The 20,769-nt window shown below is 40.7% G+C and overlaps 1 protein-coding gene across 2 annotated transcripts in view; it reads left to right on the top strand.

The window, feature by feature from the left end:
- A2ML1 (alpha-2-macroglobulin like 1) overlaps positions 1 to 5,894 on the top strand; it is a 53,075-nt gene extending 47,181 nt beyond the window's left edge. For both annotated transcript variants that reach the window (XM_070292369.1, XM_069585776.1), the window contains 3 exons: positions 3,681 to 3,783; positions 4,782 to 4,823; positions 5,348 to 5,894. In XM_070292369.1, coding sequence (XP_070148470.1) covers positions 3,681 to 3,783; positions 4,782 to 4,822 — 144 coding nt within the window. In that variant the 3' untranslated portion in view covers position 4,823; positions 5,348 to 5,894. The remainder of the gene's footprint in view (positions 1 to 3,680; positions 3,784 to 4,781; positions 4,824 to 5,347) is intronic.
- Positions 5,895 to 20,769: the final 14,875 nt, after the last annotated feature.

The following is a 20,769-nucleotide window of genomic DNA, read 5'->3' as shown; positions in this document are numbered from 1 at the left end:
TATATGTGTTAGTATACTGTATTGGTGTTTTTCTTTCTGGCTTACTTCACTCTGTATAATCGGCTCCAGTTTCATCCATCTCATCAGAACTGATTCAAATGAATTCTTTTTAACAGCTGAGTAATACTCCATTGTGTATATGTACCACAGCTTTCTTATCCATTCATCTGCTGATGGACATCTAGGTTGTTTCCATGTCCTGGCTATTATAAACAGTGCTGCGATGAACATTGGGGTACATGTGTCTCTTTCAATTCTGGTTTCCTTGGTGTGTATGCTCAGCAGTGGGATTGCTGGGTCATATGGCAGTTCTATTTGCAATTTTTTAAGGAATCTCCACACAGTTCTCCATAGTGGCTGTACTAGTTTGCATTCCCACCAACAGTGTAGGAGGGTTCCCTTTTCTCCACACCCTCTCCAGCATTTATTGCTTGCAGATTTTTGGATCGCAGACATTCTGACTGGTGTGAAGTGGTACCTCATTGTGGTTTTGATTTGCATTTCTCTAATAATGAGTGATGTTGAGCATCTTTTCATGTGTTTGTTAGCCATCCATATGTCTTCTTTGGAGAAATGTCTATTTAGTTCTTTGGCCCATTTTTTGATTGGGTCTTTTATTTTTCTGGAATTGAGCTGCATAAGTTGCTTGTATATTTTTGGGATTAGTTGTTTGTCAGTTGTTTCATTTGCTATTATTTTCTCCTATTCAGAAAGCTGTCTTTTCACCTTGCTTATATTTTCCTTTGTTGTGCAGAAGCTTTTAATTTTAATTAGATCCCATTTGTTTATTTTTGCTTTTATTTCCAGAATTCTGGGAGGTGGATCATAGAGGATCCTGCTGTGATTTATGTCTGAGAGTGTTTTGCCTATGTTCTCCTCTAGGAGTTTTATAGTTTCTGGTCTTACATTTAGATCTCTAATCCATTTAGAGTTTATTTTTGTGTGCGGTGTTAGAAAGTGATCTAGTTTCATTCTTTTACAAGTGGTTGACCAGTTTTCCCAGCACCACTTGTTAAAGAGATTGTCTTTACTCCATTGTATATTCTTGCCTACTTTGTCAAAGATAAGGTGTCCATATGTGTGTGGATTTATCTCTGGGCTTTCTATTTTGTTCCATTGATCTATATGTCTGTCTTTGTGCCAGTACCATACTGTCTTGATGACTGTGGCTTTGTAGTAGAGCCTGAAGTCAGGCAAGTTGATTCCTCCAGTTCCATTCTTCTTTCTCAAGATTGCTTTGGCAATTCGAGGCTTTTTGTATTTCCATACAAATCTTGAAATTATTTGTTCTAGTTCTGTGAAAAATATGGCTGGTAGCTTGATAGGGATTGCATTGAATTTGTAAATTGCTTTGGGTAGTATACTCATTTTCACTGTATTGATTCTTCCAATCCATGAACATGGTATATTTCTCCATCTATTAGTGTCCTCTTTGATTTCTTTCATCAGTGTTTTATAGTTTTCTATATATAGGTCTTTAGTTTCTTTAGGTAGATATATTCCGAAGTATTTTATTCTTTTCGTTGCAATGGTGAATGGAATTGTTTCCTTAATTTCTTTTTCTACTTTCTCATTCTTAGTGTATAGGAATGCAAGGGATTTCTGTGTGTTGATTTTATATCCTGCAACTTTACTATATTCATTGATGAGCTCTAGTAATTTTCTGGTAGAGTCTTTAGGGTTTTCTATGTAGAGGATCATGTCATCTGCAAACAGTGAGAGTTTTACTTCTTCTTTTCCAATTTGGATTCCTTTTATTTCTTTTTCTGCTCTGATTGCTGTGGCCAAAACTTCCAGAACTATGTTGAATAGTAGCAGTGAAAGTGGACACCCTTGTCTTGTTCCTGACTTTAGGGGAAATGCTTTCAATTTTTCACCATTGAGGATAATGTTTGCTGTGGGTTTGTCATTATAGCGTTTATTATGACAAACCAGACAATGTTTTTAGAAGCCCTGTACCCACTCCAAGAGAAGGCAATGGCAACCCACTCCAATACTCTTGCCTGGAAGATCCCATGGATGGAGGAGCCTTTTAGGCTACAGTCCATGGGGTCGCACAGAGTCAGACACAACTGAGTGACTTCACTTTCACTTTTCACTTTCATGCATTGGAGGAGGAAATGGCAACCCACTCCAGTATTCTTGCTTGGAGAATCCCAGGGACAGAGGAGCCTGGTGGGCTGCCGTCTATGGGGTTGCACAGAGTCGGACACGACTGAAGCGAGTTAGCAGCAGCAGCAATACCCACTCCAATATTCTTGCCTGGAGAATCCCATGGACAGAGGAGTCTGGCAGGCTACAGTCCATGAGGTCTTGAAGAGTCAGACAGAACTGAATGACTAAATACAGAGAACATACGTAAAAAATCTCTTTCAAAATTTCTTCCACTTCAGCATTTATAACTTCACGTCTAAATTTATAACATAAATCTTATTTTTTCTATTAGATTAATTTATACAATTGTCTCGAACTCTCCATTCATTCATTTATTTAACAAACAGTTTTTGAGCGATCAACATATACCAGATACTCTTCAACATGATAGAGATGTTGCAAATAAAGTCATAGAAATGACTCCTGTCCTCATGGAGCTGATATTCTAATGGAGAGACAAACAATATGAAAATTAAAAAATACATATGTATGCACAAACATACATATTTAGGAATAGTTTTAGTAGTCATCAGTGCTATGTAGGAGTGTGGTGGGGCTAAGCCAGGATGTGACTTTTATTTTATTTTATGTATTTGCCTGCACTGGGTCTTAGTTGTGGCACTCAGGATCTTTGAACTTCATCGTGGCATGCAGGATCTTTAGTTTTGGCATGTGAACTCTTAGTTGAGGCATGTGGGATCTACTTCAACTTCCCTGACCAGGGATCGAACCCAGGCCCCCTGCATTGGGAGCTCAGAGTCTTAGCCACTGGACCATCAGAGAAGTCCAGTGTGACTGTTTGTTTTAAAGTCAGGTGGTCAGGAAAGGCCTCTGTGAGGAGATATCATTGGATCAGAGAGCTGAATGAAGAGAGAAAACCAATCGTGTGTATAAAGCTGTTGAAGGATAATGGAAGCTTCTGTTCCTTTGGCCACTGCACTTAATTTAGTAGAGGAGCTGTAGCTTAGACCAGACCAAGAGTGGACCCATTTTACAGAAGGACCAGGAAACTGTAAGATGCTGAGAAGAAAGAGCCAGAAAGACAGCAAGAGGCAATTTTGGGAGTGGCAAGAAGCAGAGGTAGAAGGGTTTCAGGAAATCTATGTGAAGACAGCAAGAGTCTTTTTTTTTTTTTCCATTTTTAAATTTATTTTAATTGGAGGCTAACTACTTTACAATACTGTGGTGGTTTTTGCCATATATTCACATGAATCAGCCATGGGTGTACATGTGTTCCCCATCCTGAACCCCCCTCCCACCTCCCTCCCCATCCCATCCCTCAGGGTCATCCCAGTGCACCAGCCATGAGCACTCTGTCTCATGCATTGAACCTGGACTGGCGATCTATTTCACATATGATAATATACATGTTTCAATGCTATTCTCTCAAATCATCCCACCCTCGCCTTCTCCCACAGAGTTTAAAAGTCTGTTCTTTACATCTGTGTCTTTTTCAGCAACAGTTTTTCAATCGCAGAGATGTTATTTTCACTTTTGTTTTAATGGGATGTTTGTCTGTCTTACAGCTCGGGAAGGAAACTCAGACCTATACCTTCACCATCAGCCAAAGTGTGTTGGTCACTAACCTCAAACCAGCAACCATCAAAGTCTATGATTACTACCTGCCAGGTGAGGCCCGAGATTTACCTGCATCTCCTGACATATTTCTGCCTCCTTCTTCATGATCTCTCTCTTAATTTTCCAAATTCTCTTTCCCAAGCCAAGTGCATATCATTATCTGATTTCCTAACACACTTTGACTCAGTTATATGCCATTTTTAAAAAGTCTTCTGAACTAGACGTATTTTACACAATGTGGTCCATAGACCAAAAGAACAATATTCTCTAAGGATGAACCATTCTTAATATGTTTGCTTAGATGAATAATTTACTGCAAGCATGCAAATATTAGTCATTGAAAACTTGCTGTATTCTGAATATGCTCATGAAATGAAGTCGAAGTGAAGTCACTCAGTCGTGTCCGACTCTTTGCGACCCCATGGACTGTAGCCTATCAGGCTTCTCCGTCCATGGGATTTTCCAGGCAAGAGTGCTGGAGTGGATTGCCATTTCCTTCTCCAGGGGATCTTCCCAACCCAGGAATTGAACAAGGGTCTCCCTCATTGCAGGCAGACGCTTTACTGTCTGAGCCACCAGGGAAGCCCCAATATGCTCATAACCTATAGAAATCTTTTGGACAGTGTTAAAGCGGTAACTTTTGTTCTAAATGGATTTTTTTAAACAGTAGCTTTTAAAATTTGTTTATTTTAATTATTTTATTTTTGGTTCTACTGGGTCTTCATTACTGTGTGTGGGCTTTTTCTAGGTACGGCGAGCAGGGGCTACTCTTTGTTGTGGTGTGTGGGCTTCGCATTGCGATGACTTCTCTTCTTGTGGAGCTTGGGTTGTAGAGCGTGGGCTCAGTAGTTGTGGCCTACTGGCTTAGCTGCTCTTTGGCATGTGGGATCTTCCTGGACCAGGGAGTGAACCCGTGTCTCCTGCATTGGCAGGCAGATTCTTCTTATGCACTGTACCACCAGGGAGTCCTAAACCGATAACTTTCATGTAGTTTCTCTCTGAATGTATGAGGTCTGCAATATAATGATATATGTTATTTAATTTTACAGATGAACAGGCAACAATTCAGTATTCTGATTCCTGTGAATGAGGTAAGCCCAAAAGAGAGAAGGGTGGGCTTTGGGGGTTGGGTGGTAAGATTTAAAAGATAAGGAGTCCCTCTGAGTTACTAGTATTATCTTTTGGAAGCTTATATTTGATGAAAAAGAACTTTCCTTTTTTGTCCTGAATTCTTTTATTTAAAAAAGTTGAGGTATAGTTGTACACCATGTCCTGAACTCCTGGAAAAAAGAGTAATCATCTCTATCATTCACACCAGAAAAAGTTAATAGTGGTAGTTGTGTGAAGGGGTTCTATGTGATTTTTAAAACCACTGGTTTTTTATTTTTCTTAGCTGAAAAATCTTCTAATTATTAATTATATATCTTTTTAGATAAAAATACTAAAGCTAAAGTAAAGATGACCTGATTCTACTTCCCTGAGATAACACTCTTGCTAATAATCCCATCCCGTGTTTTGTGAGATTCTTTTTTTTTCCTAGACAGAAAAAAGCTCTTCTATAACTGTGAAGACTTTCCGAGTATCATGATATCTTCTGTCTTTGTTTTTCCCCCAGGAGAGAAGTTGGAAAGAGACTAAAGAAATCCTCCATGATGTCGTGGAACAGCATTCTGCTGTCTCTGAAAGCAGAACTCATTCAGTCAAACAATTTGATTTCTCTTGTTAAAAAAATAAAATGTAACCAAGTTAAACTGATGATTGAATTGACTCTGTGAGGTGATTAATGAATTGGGCAGCACTCCATCTAGCAACCAGAAAGATGCTCCAAGGCATTATTGTTGTTCAGTCGCTAAGTCCTGTCTGATTCTTTGCCACCCCATGGACTGCAGCACCCCAGGCTCCTCTGTCCTCCGATATCTCCCAGAGTGTGCTCAGATTCATGTCCATTGAGTCGGTGATGCTGTCTAATCATCTCATCCTCTGCTGCCCTCTTCTTCTCTTGCCCTCAGTCTTTCCCAGCATCAGAGTTTTTTCCCTGTGAGTCAGCTCTTTGCTTCAGGTGGCCAAAGTATTGGAGCCTCAGGTTCAGCCTTAGGCCTTCCAATGAATATTCAGAGCTGTACAAAAGGAAATTAGCAAAAGAAAATAAAGGATTATTTTTAGGCCAGGACATCTTCTTTTAGGTGGGGTTGGAGGGGAGAGAATGACAAGGGTTTTACCACATAGATTGCCTCTTCTTCCTCTGGGGGATAGAGAGGGCCCACGTGGCAGATGATCTCTTTGGTGGTGAGCAGAAAACTCTGGATTAGTTGATTAAGATTACATTCCGGGGGAAGGTCAAGACTGCAAGTAGGTCAGGTATTAGATTTAGATTTGGTGTCAGGGGCTTTAGCACAAATGACACCATTTTGGGCCTTTGGTTATTCTCTTTAACAGTCTGGTTGACTAGTGAGTGGGTAATGGATGTGCAGATCTGAACCTCAGCTACTTTCTATGGCTTCACAGGTACAGAGGTGCCAGAATAAAGTGCTGGAGAAGATGGCCTACGAATCCCCACACACAGGAGGAATTGTACAGGAAAGCTCCTTGGGGTAGGATCATTGGTTTAACCATTATGTTGAGCCATCTGGGACTCTCCAGAAAGGAGATGATGGTAGAAGTGTTCCAGGGAACACAAAAATGTCTTCCTGGAGTTTAAATCTAAGGGAAGATGTGATTTAGGTATTTGGGAATAGACTAAAAAGATTCTATTTTCTTCTCTTTGAAAAGAAAATTTGTGCACTTGACTGCATATTTCCATGGATACCAAAGGTTCTGTTTAAATCTGATGATTATTCTTTAACAAAAACTTACATTATAGTTTCTTCTTTAAAACTTTTGACCCAGACTTCGCCAAGAATCGAGTTAAGTATTCAGAGAGCAATCCAAAGAGAATCGTAATTAAGGGATTGCATTCAGCCAGTTGTCACTGCAGGGCAAACAGTGATCAATAACAAGAAAAGTGGCTGCCAGAGTTCCCCTACTTAGTGGCTTTGCTTTTGTTCAGCCTTTTCCCATTTGGGTTACCTGTCACAGGGTAATCTTCCTTGGGGAAATGTTTTTGTTTTGGAAACAAGTTTGGAGGCAATGGGAATAGCAGAGGAAGATAGAAGACATTTAAACAGAGAAGATTCTCAAGGTAATTACACCCTTTTACCCTGGATGTCCACACTCTGATCTTGCTCCTCTAGGTCAGAAACTCTGACCAAAGAATCAGGGAAAAGTCCATGATGTAGAGATATTTCCCTAAACCCAAAGCCATGCTTGCATAAGCTGTTTGTCCCTTTTCTCCACCACCCTAGATGTTGCCCTGCTCCTCCTAGGAGTTCCCAAAGTGAGAGAAGATGGAGAACGTATCCCAGAAGGCCATCTCTAATCCTGCCTTACCCTTTGGTATCGTGGGAAGAGAACAGAGAACCCTAAAGAGGGCAGTCATGGGACTTCCCTGGTGGTCCAGTGGGTAACACTCTGCACTCCCAGTGTAGGAGGCCCAGGTTCAATTGCTGGTCAGGGAACTAGATCCCACATGTAACAACTAAAGATTAAAGATCCTAAGTGCTGCAACAAAGACCGGCACAGCCATATAAATATAAATAAATAAATATTAAAAAAAATTAAAAGGAAATAGTGAATTCTCCTACCCAGTGAAAGTTCTAGCCCCCTGCTTTTACATCTGTAGTTCCTGCCAAAACTTCCCCTTTTTTGCAATGGACAGATGCAGTGGTCTTCAAGATTTAGAAAGTTATGTCTGGGCAAAAAAACCCAAATCAAATGATTATAAGAACAATTCTTGTATCTTTTGGATGGAAAGAATTATCTCATGATTTAAGACCACCAACTATATTGAATGAAGAGAGGTTCATGAGAATATTCACATCATTCAACTTATTGAAATATAAACATTTGTGCATATTTGAGAAGCAAGGTGATTTTAAGGATTAAATAGCTTTTAGCATTAAAGTGATAGAGAACTTTCCTGGTGGTCCACTGGGTAAGACTCCAACGCGGGGAGCCTGGGTTCGATCCCTGGTCAGGGAACTAAATCCCACAACTAACAGTTTATATACTGCAGCTAAAGATCCTGCATGCCACAATGCAGACCCAGAGCAGCCAAATAAATAACATTTTTTTAAAAAGTGACAGTGTTCCAGCCTATATGGTTAAATATTCAATACATGCATTTATTAATATCCCAGGTACTTTGCCTGTCCTGGGAATACAAAGATAAATGAGGAGCTCACAAACTAGTGGAGCGAGAAAACAAACACATTAACAGTTGTGATACAGTGTGACAAAAAATAACGATAGAACAAGTACACAAAGCTATGAGAGTAGAGAGGTATCTTCCCAGGCCAAGGTGATGGGGTGTCTGGAAAGACTTCAGATTGGTGCCTGAGCTGGATGAGCAACAAAGCAGAAAACGAGGGAGCAAGTTTGGGCAAAGTGAGTAAAGTGAAGTGAAGTGTTTGTCAGTCATGTGCGACGCTTTGCGACCCCATGGACTGCAGCCCGTCAAGCTCCTCCGTCCATTGGATTCTCCAGGCAAGGATACTGGCATGGGTTGCCATTTTCTTCTTCTGGGGATCTTCCTGACCCAGGGATCGAACTCGAGTCTTCTGCACTGTAGGCAGTTTCTTGACCATCTGAGCCACCAGGGAAGCTTGGGCTACATATGAAAGACAAACGAGGAGAAGAAAGCATGGTATTTCACCAGAGTAGTTCAGTGTCTTCCTGGGTGGTATATTTGTGTGTGTGTGTAAGTAGTAAGAGGTTAGGTCAAAAATTGCTTTTTAGAATGATCTTTCTAGCAACAGAGTAAAGAATGGAGTAGAGAATGGTAAAGCTGGGACTTCCCTGGTGGTCCAGGGGTTAAGACCCTGCACTTCCAATGTAGGGGGCAAAAGTTCAGTTCCTGGTGGGGGAACTAAGATCTCACATGCCTCAAGGCTCAGCCAAAAAAATAAAACAAAAAGAGTAAAACTGAAGTCCTCAAAATCATTTAGGAGGCAATACAGCAGTCCAGGTAAGAACTGGTGAACTGGCAGTGGGGGTGAAGAGGAGGGGACCTATTCAAAAGTTACTCACTGAGGAGACTCACTGAGGATATCGAAGACAAAATACCCCAGACAATTAAGCAAATGGCTTTATTCAGGCTGTTGCAATGGAGAACATGTTCATTAATGAAGACAGTCTCATGGAAAAGAAAAGGGATCTGAGATTTTACAGAAGGAAAACTTCAGGCATCGTGTATGGAACTTACTGCAGTCATGAGAAGGGCTGACATGAGACTTTCAGAGAATATACAAGAGTAGCAGGATTCTTTGCTTTGAGCTGTTTTCCTTGGCACCAAAGGTTTTGGGGGTTTGGAAAACAAAAGGATGGTGGGATTCTTAACTGGCCTATTTTCCAGGAACACAGGCTCAGATAAAACTCGATCCTGTCAGTGACTGCTTGGATGTAAGACAAGAGAGTCATGGAAGTGTCTGGGAAGCTAACAGGATGCTAAACTGTAAGAGAGGAAAATCTTTTCCTCTACCCTCTTAGATTCAGTGCCTGGAGGCTGTGAATCAATTGGCAAAAGATAGATTAACAGAAGATAAGGCTTCTTTCGTGTTCACGTCATTGTTTGAATGGAAAATAAAAAAGGAAAACCCAAAGAAGCTGTCAAGCCTAATTTAAGAGAAATGACAAAACAGAGGAGAAGGGATTTAGGCTTCTAGGGGTTGTCAATGGTGGGATGGTAAATATACAGGCAAAAAGGAATAGGAGATGAGGGTTATTTTAGTAAGGCTTTTTTATGAAGATGAAAGTGCCACTTCAAAAAAATATTTATTTGGTTGTGCCAGGTCTTACTTGTGGCATGCAGAATTTTCACTCTGGCGTCCGAGATCTTTAGTTGCGGTATACAAACTGTTAATTTCAGCATGTAAGATCTAGTTCCCTGACCAGGGATCGAACCCAGGCCTCCTGCATTGGGAGCCCGGAGTTTTAGCCACTGGACAACCAGGGAAGACCCAACCTTTCCAAATTTTTGAATAGGAATTACTCATAGAATTTCTCAGTTCATGGTCATCATCTTGAAAATGCAAGAATGTATCCTGTGACAAAGCCCTTCATCATATTAGTGGTCTTAGGGAGGGACAGCTCTGTACTATTTTTTGGTTTTTAGGACATGTGATTTAGACTGTTTTCTGAATCCTGGATAAAGTTCATGAACTGCTCACCATTGGCAGAAGATAGAATTATAGTTTATTTAGAATTAAAAATATCTTTAGAATCACCTAGTAACTAAAAAAATGAGGAAACAGATACAAAGAACAGAATTCTTTATTATATCCAAGACGAGCTGCATAGGAGACCTGAGGGCTGTGGAAACTGAACGGGCTGTAGTATCACAGAAAATCTGATGTGCTAATGTGTCTCCCTAACAATGGGCCTTCTGCACTGTGTGGAAGGTGTAGATGATTTGAAACAAAGGACAAGATACCTTGGCTCCTTTAAAAAAAAAAAAAACAAAACTTTCTCTGGAGAAATTCTAGACAAACGTTCAGAGAGGGTCTCTTACCCTAGGGATGAGGAATTTCTTTAATTAGGTCTCAGTTTTGTTCCCCAGGAAGGACGCACCAGTTTATGTTCTCTGTGACTGTGGCTCCACCCTCTGGGAGATCCTTCTATGCTAATTTCCTCCTTGGCCTCATCTGAAGAGAGCATTGGACCACTGAGCAAGTTTATATCACCTGCAGAAGCTGAAGTCCAGGAGTCATTATCCAATCCCAAATACTCACAGATTTCTTTTTTTTTTAATTGAATTTTTATTTTCTGTTGGGATATAGTTGACTTACTCCCAGGTTTCTTAATCCATGGTCATGGTTTCAAAATTTAGGTGGCTTCCTAATCTTCTTAAAAATTAAAAAAAATTTTTTTCTTTTTTTGTGGTATAGTTGCTTTATAAGTTATGTTAGTTTTTGCTGTACAACCACATGAATCAGCTATAAGTATATATATATATATATATATATATATAATATATATGTATACACATACATATATACACACATATATTCCTTCCCTCTGGAATGCCCCTCCCACCCCCCTTCTTATCTTTTTATTCTTGTAAGCTCTATATGTCAATAGTCATATCTGTATTTCTTTTTTCCAAGACTTACCACTTGGGACTTCCCTGGTGGTCCAGTGATTGAGACTCCATGCTCCCTATGCAGGGGGCACAGGTTCAATCCCTGGTCAGGAAACTATGATCCCACATGCTGCACAGTGTGGCCAAAAAAAATGAAAAAGACTTACCTCTTAATTGTGGGTGCTTCAGGACTCTAAACTTTGGTAGGAAGTTACACCCTAAGCCATTTTCCCCCCTAATGCTTTCATAAATTTTGTCTCATGGCTTAATCCTTTAGTGTTTCTAATGTAAGAATTTGCTGTGCAATACATTAATCCGCCCTGAAGTTTTGACAACTAATGGGACTACCATAACTTGATTTGACCTTTGCCATAAGGCTAAGATTGAATCAGCTTTTATTATTCAAAAGCTTTTCCACACAATTGCCTTTCCAATCCCATAACCCACATTTCTGCATTTTTCCCTTTTCACTCCTGATTGACAAAAATGGCCAGTTCTTTGCTATGGTCATCTGTCGTAGATCCTATTCAAATTCCATCAAATGCAATAGCCGATACACACTACTGACATTCTATTTTCCAACTTCTTCTAGAACTATAATATCATCAAACCCATTATCTGGCTTTAAGTTATTACAGATAAAATAATATATTTTCCCAGACTTTCAGTCTCCAATAAATTTCATCATCACCTGCTGACTGGTCCTGAAGCTAAAGTGACATATTTTAGGAATTTAATGAGAACAGCACCTTATTCCTAGTGCTATTGAGTCAGGATTGATTAGGTAAAGTTGTCAAAATAACTTCAAAGGTGAATGATTCAAGTAAAAGCAGGGCTTCCCTGGCTACCCAGTGGTAAAGAATGAGTCTGCCGTAGCAGGAGACACAGGTTTGATCCCTGGTCTGGGAGGATCCCACATGCCACACAGAGCAAATAAGCCTGAGTGCCACAACTATTGAGCCCGGGAGCTACAACTACTGAGTCCATGTACTGCAACTACTGAAGCCTGAAGGCTCTAGAGCCTATGCTCCACAACAGGAGAAGCCACCACAATGAGAAGCCTGTGCGCAACTGGACAGTAGCCCCCATTCTCTGCAATTAGATAAAAGCTCGAGCAGCAACAAAGACCCAGCATAAATAAACACATTTTTAAAAGATACAAAACTGTTTTTAAAAAAGGTAAAAGCACTGACTCCTGATTTTAGACGTCCATGGAAGGGTGGATAGGGCCTCGGCTCCAGGCGATCTTTATTCCAGGACCCAAGGTGACTGAACAGCTGTTCTATTTACTGATTTATTGGTATACATTGTAGCAGAGGAGAGGAGAGCATGAGATTAGCACTGGCTCTTGAGGCTCCTGCCCAGAAAGGATGCACATTGCATCCACTCACATTGTAATGGCCAGAGCAAGTCACAAGTATCCAGCTTCCAATGGATGGGGAAGTACAAGCCTATCAATTGCCCCAAAGGAGAATTGATCTGGAACCTTTGAGACACGTCTTCAAGGCTGCCTCGTATGTTAAAAACATACGAGATTTAGAATTTGATATGAGAGTCTTCATCTGTGTTCAAACTAATATTTATGTTACCATGAACAAATCATTCAGCATATCAGCACTGGTAACCTCATCTATAAAAATGGAGAAAACAGTCCTTAATTCAGTGAATGCCTGGAAGGAACAACTAAGACATCACATGTAAAATCACTTAGCCCAGTATTAGTTCCCCTGTTTTCTTCCATTCACTGCCTAGATATAATGTATCATTTGGTTTTAATACATTCCATAAAGAAGAATTTGTACCTGTTGGTTGGCTGCTGCAATTCACACGAGTAATTTCCTTCGACCATACCATATTACAAGCTTTTTGAGAACAGGGGCAACTTTTTTTGGTAAAATTTTGATTCAGTTCAGTTCAGTTCAGTTCATTTCAGTTGCTCAGTCATGTCCGACTCTTTGCGACCCCATGAATTGCAGCACTCCAGGCCTCCCTGTCCATCACCATCTCCCGGAGTTCACTCAGACTCACGTCCATTGAGTCTGTGATGCCATCCAGCCATCTCATCCTCGGTCGTCCCCTTCTCCTTCTGCCCTGAATCCCTCCCAGCATCAGAGTCTTTTCCAATGAGTCAACTCTTCGCATGAGGTGTCCAAAGTACTGGAGCTTCAGCTTTAGCATCATTCCTTCCAAAGAAATCCCAGGGCTGATCTCCTTCAGAATGGACTGGTTGGATCTCCTTGCAGTCCAAGGGACTCTCAAGAGTCTTCTCCAACACCACAGTTTAAACACATCAATTCTTCAGCACTCAGCCTTCTTCACAGTCCAACTCTCACATCCATACATGACCACTGGAAAACCCATAGCCTTGACTAGGTGGACCTTAGTCGTCAAAGTAATGTCTCTGCTTTTGAATGTGCTATCTGGGTTGGTCATAACTTTTCTTCCAAGGAGTGAGCGTCTTTTAATTTCATGGCAGCAGTCACCATCTGCAGTGATTCTGGAGCCCCAAAAAATAAAGTCTGACACTGTTTCTACTGTTTCCCCATCTATTTCCCATGAAGTGATGGGACCAGATGCCATGATCTTCGTTTTCTGAATGTTGAGCTTTAAGCCAACTTTTTCACTCTCCTCTTTCACTTTCATCAAGAGGCTTTTTAGCTCCTCTTCACTTTCTGCCATAAGGGTGGTGTCATCTGCATATCTGAGGTTATTGATATTTCTCCCGGCAATCTTGATTCCAGCTTGTGTTTCTTCCAATCCAGCGTTTCTCATGATGTACTCTGCATAGAAGTTAAATAAGCAGGGTGACAATATACAGCCTTGACGTACTCCTTTTCCTATTTGGAACCAGTCTGTTGTTCCATGTCCAGTTCTAACTGTTGCTTCCTGACCTGCATACAAATTTTGATTAATGAACTAATTTTTATCTCTAATAGGTCTTTGTCGCTTTGAACTGGGGCTACTTTTCATTATGGTGCCTGGGCTTCTCATTGCAGTGGCTTCTCTTGTTACAGAGCACTAGCTCTAAAGTGTGTGCTCCGTAGTTGTGGCACATGGCCTTAGTTGCTCTTTGGCATGTGGGATCTTCCCAGACCAGGGATCGAACATGTGTCCCCTGCATTGGCAGGTGGATGCTTAATCCCTGGACCATCAGGGAAGTCCCAGGGCAATGTTCTTCTGTATCTGTTACATTGCCTAATACAGTGTTGAAAACATTATTTGGGCCACACATATATTGATTATTTTCTCCTGCAAAGTGTCTGACTTCTAGGGAACTGGGTTAACTCACAAATGAAGCTTTCAATAAATTTCAGTTTACTCTCCTAGAACGTGTTGCTTTTGTTTTACAGCCCTTTCCAATTGATTAGTTTTATACTTAAAATATCATGGGAACACAAAGGAGATATTATACTCATTTACAGTTAAAGAATAAACATTGGGGGTATTTCCTGAGTTCACCCTACAGTTCACAGTTTGGCACAAGGAACCTTAGAGGTTTACAACCCAAGAAACCAATGACATGATTTGGGCTGTGGTTGCTGAGGCAGAGGACAGCCAGTAAATCAATTATGCACTGCTTTTTTTGCAGTGGTTCTACCTGGCTCTCTCTAAGGACTTCCAAGAAGCCAGACCAGAGACAGATCTGGAGTGCAGGCTCAGTAACAACCTCCAAATCTAGATGAGACACTTCTGACCAGAAACCAATAGACTGTCAGATATTTTTCCAGCAAAGATGGATTTATTCTGGATTAGCCCAGAATTGCAGTTCGGGGTCTGCTATCACGATGAGCCAAGGGCAGGTCCTTGCACATCAAGGAAAGGAGAACACTTTTACAGAGAGAAGAAAGTTGGGAGGGCTACGATAAACAGAGCCCATGGGTTTTCATTGGCCAAGTCCTTGCCAGGAAAGAAGAGAAATCTTTCTTCTTCCTGTTGGGCTCTGCTGTGACCGCAGGGCATGAGGTCTCCCCCTTCTTGTCTCCCAGCTGTATTTATTTGTGGTTTCTGATTATTAATTTTTTATCATCCTGTAATCATGATCTCTCAGGATCAATGTGAAAATTAAATGGGTAATAAGTAAAAATCATCTGGCATAGTTAGTTAATATAAACACCTGTCAAGTTTGTGCCAGTTTGATTGAGATAAAATTCTATGAGATATTCCCTCTGATTCCTTCATATTCTGACCAAACTTTATCTCAAATATTATTTTTCTCTTTTTTTTGTAGGAAGGGCAGCTCTTCTGGAGGCCAGATGGGAATTTCATATCTTTGAGTATGCATAGTCTTTTTATAGAGACTGTCTTACACTCTGTGTGTGTGTGCTCAGTTGTGTTCGACTCTTAGTGACTCCATGGATTACAGCCTGTTAGTCTCCTCTATGCGTGGAATTTTCCAGGCAAGAGTACTGGCATGGGTTGCCATTTCCTACTTCAGAGGATCTTCCCGATCCAGGGATTGAACCCATATCTCTTGTGTCTCCTGAACTGGTAGGCAGATTCTTTACAACTAGTACCACTTGGGAGTCCTGCCTTACACTCTGGTTGACTGTTCAGTTGTTCAGTCATGTCTGACTCTTGGTGACGCCATGGACTGCAGCACGCCAGGCTTCCCTGTCCTTTACCATCTCTTGGAGTTTGCTCAAACTCATGTCCATTGAATCAGTGACCCATCCAACCATCTCATCTTCTGTCAACCCATTCTCCTCCTCCCCTCAATCTTTCCCAGCATCAGGGTCTTTTCTAATGAGTGAGCTCTTTGCATCAGGTAGCCAAAGTATTGGAGCTTCAGCTTCAGTTTTTCCAATGAATGTTCAGGATTGATTTCCTTAAGGATTGACTGACTTGGCCTCCTTGCAGTCCAAGGGACTCTCAAGAGTCTTCTTCAGCAGCACAATTCAAAAGCAGCAGTTCTTTGGTGATCAGCCTTCTTTATGGTCCAACTCGCATATAGCTACATGACTACAAGAAAAACCTTAGCTTGGACTGTATGGACCTTTGTCAGCAACGTAATCAACTCTAATTGATAATTAATAATAAAATAACAATCAATATTTTTGGATACTTACCAAGGACAATCAATGGGCTAAATGAATACTATGCATTACCCAATTTTCATAACAATCCTGCAAGGTTGGTAGACCCCCCTCATTCTACAGATAAGGAGAATGAGACTTACAGTGGTTGTATTACATGCTCAGGACCATGTAAGTGACAGAACCAGCAGAACCAGGATCCAAACCCAGATCTCAGAGTTCATGCCCTCAACCACAGACTTAATATGTATACCTGACTTTATTTCCTAATTATATTGTTATTTGAAAATGAATGAATATTCTTATCCATTTTAATACATCAATAACATCTAGCACAATGCCTTAAATGAAGTCAATAATTAAATCACAGGAAATATTTACTAATTCTTTAAAGGGTGTTATGTTTATGTAAAGAATTTTAGATTCATGTATGTGAATTCAGGGTTTATAAGTGAGACATCTGAAGATTATTAGAATATGCCACTACAGGAAATTCCCTGGCAGTCCAGCTGGTTATGACTTGGTAACTGTGGCCCAGGTTCCATCCCTGGTCAGGGAACTAAGATCCCATGAGGTGTGTGGTGCAGCCAATAAAGAGAAAAAAGCAACACTATCAAAAGTGTGTATTCCGTTGATAGTAATTATCTTTCTATGGGAGTATAGCTTAATTTTAGTTAACTAGTGTCCACAGGAGATATGTTTTCTGTGTGTGTGGAAATGAGTGGGATTGGTGGGTGTGTGTATGGAAGGTTAGAAAGGCAGAGAGAAAGAGAAAAAAATTTAAAAGATAGGAAAAGAACTATAAAACTGCAAGGCTTAGATAAGAAGTCATCTAAAACTGAGGGCTTTTTTAAAAAAAAATCATTTTTCTACTTTACCATGAATAAGAGATGACATTTTACATGCCATCCTTCAACTTACTCATCTCCGTTAGGAGACCTAAGGTTATCTCTACTTCTGGCTTTCAGAATTAATCAATCCACTTAGCAAAATACGAGTCCAACCTCCATGGATAGCAATTTTGCAATAGTTACTAAAATATAAAATATGCATACAGTTTGACCTAACAACTGCACTTTAAGAAATTAATCTTAAAAAAGAAAGAAAGAAATTCATCTTAGGGACTTTCCTGGTGGTCCAGTGGCTGACTCCACACTCCCAATGCCAGGGGCTCGGGTTCAATCCCTGGTCAGGGAACTAGATCCCACATGCCACAACTAAGAGTTTGCCACAGCTAAAGATTCCACATGCTGCAACTGAAAAAAAAACAAAAAACAAAAAAACAAACCACTCACATGCAGCAACCAAGATGGAAGATTCTACATGCTGCAAGATCAGCCAAATAAACAAATATATATTAAAAGAAGAAAAAAATTCATTTTACAGTTATGCTTGTATCTATGTGTACTGATACATGTTTAAGGAAATTATTACAAACAGCAAAAATGTCTATGAAAATATTACAAGTAGAAAAAATGTCTATCAATGTGTCTATATTATAGAATGACAAAGATGTCTATTCAATGTAGCGACACAAGGGAATACAATGCAATCATTAAGGAAGAATATGGCAGCTCCATGCAGGCTGTTATAGAATAACCTCCAAGGTCTATTCTTAGGCCCCAAACCTTGGAGGTGCCTTTGTTTCTTTTTTTTTTCTCACATCCAACATCCATTACATCAGTAAATCCTACTGGCTCTAGCTTCAAAATATATCTGATACAGGAGCACTTTTCATCATTTTTACTCTTGTTACTCTAGTCTACTGCAAATTCCTCCTCACTGATCCTCATCCTTGTATCTCAAGCCTGCTCTTATCCTGGCAGCCAGAGCCATCCTGTTAAAAACATAAACCAGGGAATTCCCTGATGGTCCAGTGGTTAGGAACCCCCTCTGTCACTGCCAGAGGCCCAGGTTCAATCTCTGGTTGGGGAACTAAGAACCCGCAAGCCTCGAAGCACGGCCAAAAAAAAAAAAAAAAAGTAAGTCAGATCATATTACTCCTCTACTAAATCCTTCCAACATTTCTCAGCCAGAGTAAAAGCAGATCAGGTTTTACAATCATTACTTGTTTCCTCTCTCCCTCCCTTCCTCCTTCCCTGGCATGCTCATGCTTCTTTACACCTCTAACCCCATCTCCCATTCCTTTCCTCCTGCCTCACTCTGGTCCAGACACACTGTGCTTGCTATTCCTGTATCAGAGGAAAAAGCTTCCTGGCTGGATCTGAAAATTAAACTGACAAAGATAGGTTAACAGAAGAAAGTGTCAGTCACTCAGTCCTATACAACTCTTTGGGACCCCATAGACTGTAGCCTACCAGGCTCCTCTTTCCATGAGGGTTCTCCAGGCGAGAATACTGGAGTGGGTTGCCATTTCCTAATCCAAAGCATACACATTTATTGAATATAATTTTGATGTGACCAGGGAGCCTTCATAAGGAAATGGAGACCTGTAGAAATGGTTAAACTCAAGTACTTTTGTGCTAGGTGTGATGAAGAATGACTAGTCAAGGAGATCTGAAAGAAATCTGACAGGTCAAAGAGTATGAGAAGAATGTTGTCAACAGGGGGAGACTCAACAAGACCTGTATGTTAGGCTGTTTCTGGCCTCCCTGATTTCAGAGGTAAGGATGCCCTTTTCCTCCAGGTATAGGGAGAGGACCTCTCAGGTAAGAGTTTATAACTTGTTTCAAGGGAGAAGTGTGGGGAGAAGGTCACTCTGACCTTCTTGCTTCTGCTGTTTTCTCAGAAGCCTTCAGCTTAAAAGATTCAATATGCCAAGGTGTCTGGAGCCAATGGTAAAGAATCTGCCTGCCAATGCAGGAGATTTAAGAGACAAGGGTTTGATCCCTAAGTTGGGGAGATCCCCTGGAGTAGGAAATGGCAACCCACTCCAGTATTCTTACCTGGAAAATTCCATGGACAGAGGAGCCTGGCAGTTACAGTCCATGGGGTGGTAAAGAGTTGGACACGACTGAGCACGCATGCACACAAGGTGTCATATTTTGGAGTATCGTGTCTGCCTCATTCTTTAACACACTGGCACATGGCTGCCTCTCTTCCTTCCTTCATCTCGCTCTCTTTTTTTTTTTTTTCAGTTCAGTTCAGTTCAGTTGCTTAGTCATGTCTGACTCTTTGCAACCCCACGGACTGCAGCACGCCAGGCCTCCCTGTCCACTCCCAAATCCCAGAGTTTATTTATTTAGCTGCACCAGGTCTTAGTTGTGGGATTCGGGCATGCATTTTAGTTGTGGGCATGTGAACTCTCAGTTGCTGCATGTGGGATCTAGTTCCCTGACTAGGAATCAAACTCAGACCCCCTGTACTGAGCCTGCTGCCACTGGAACACCAAGGAAGTCCCATCTCTACTCTTAAGTACCGCCTTCCCTGCGAGGTCTTCCCAGTCAACTGTATTTAGATTCTATCCCCATCTCCAAGTTCTCCCAACTTCTTTCCATTTAAGATTTTTTCTCTATTGTGTTTGTCATCCTTAACATTCCATATATTTTAGATTTGGTTTCTTGTTTTCCTCCCCCACCAGAAAGCAAACTCCATGAAAGTAAGGATTCTTGTCTGTTTTGTCTACTAATAGACAAGCATGAGAGAAAAAAGTGACTGTCTAACGGTAGGTCCTCAAACTATTTTTGAAGAATACCAAATATATTAGAGGTATTAGATGTAGGCTATGAACTAAAGAGAAGACCTGAGGTCGATTCCAAGGTGTCTTTGCTAGACATCAGGGATTGCTGTTTCCTGAGCTGAGGAAGTCTGAGAGAGGAACAGGCTTGCTGCACTTGTTGGGTGGTCTTCCATCCCCATCTCTAAAATGCAGGGAGGAAAACTCAGGCAGGGAGCTTAGGTGAGGAGAGCTATTCTCCCTGACTTTGCCAACTCTAACAGTTTCTTTTTCTTTCATTATTAAGAAAATTTTTTTCTTAAATTGTGGAAAAGTCACATGATATGAAGCATACTGTGCACAACTGTACCTTGAGTGGCACTAAGTACATTCACACAGTTGTGCAACTCTTACCATCACCCATCTCCCCTGGCATCTACCACTTTTTTAAAAAATTATTTTTAATTGAAGGATAATTACTTTACAATATTGTGTTGGTTTCTGCCATATATACATCAAAATGAATTAGCCATAGGTATACATATGTGAACCATGAACTTCCTGATGTTCAAGCTGGTTTTAGAAAAGGCAGAGGAACCAGAGATCAAATTGCCAACATCCGCTGGATCATGGAAAAAGCAAGAGAGTTCCAGAAAAACATCTATTTCTGCTTTATTGACTATGCCAAAGCCTTTGACTGTGTGGATCACAATAAACTGTGGAAAATTCTGAAAGAGATGGAAATACCAGACCACCTGACCTGCCTCTTGAGAAATCTGTATGCAGGTCAGGAAGCAACAGTTAGAACTGGACATGGAACAACAGACTGGTTTCAAATAGGAAAAGGAGTGTGTCAAGGCTGTATATTGTCACCCTGCTTATTTAACTTCTATGCAGGGTACATCATGAGAAATGCTGGAGTGGAAGAAACACAAGCTGGAATCAAGATTGCCGGGAGAAATACTAATAACCTCAGATATGCAGATGATATCACCCTTATGGCAGAAAGTGAAGAGGAACTAAAAAGGCTCTTGATGAAAGTGAAAGAGGAGAGTGAAAAAGTTGGCTTAAAGCTCAACATTCAGAAAATGAAGATCATGGCATCCGGTCCCATTACTTCATGGAGAATAGATGGGGAAACAGTGGAAACAGTGTCAGACTTTATTTTTTTGGGCTCCAGAATCACTGCAGATGGTGACTGCAGCCATGAAATT

Source organism: Ovis canadensis, chromosome 3 (assembly GCF_042477335.2).
Source record: "Ovis canadensis isolate MfBH-ARS-UI-01 breed Bighorn chromosome 3, ARS-UI_OviCan_v2, whole genome shotgun sequence".
Taxonomy (NCBI): Eukaryota; Metazoa; Chordata; class Mammalia; order Artiodactyla; family Bovidae; genus Ovis; species Ovis canadensis.
Note: the sequence above shows the minus strand (reverse complement) of the source record. Positions and strands in the feature narration are given on the sequence as shown.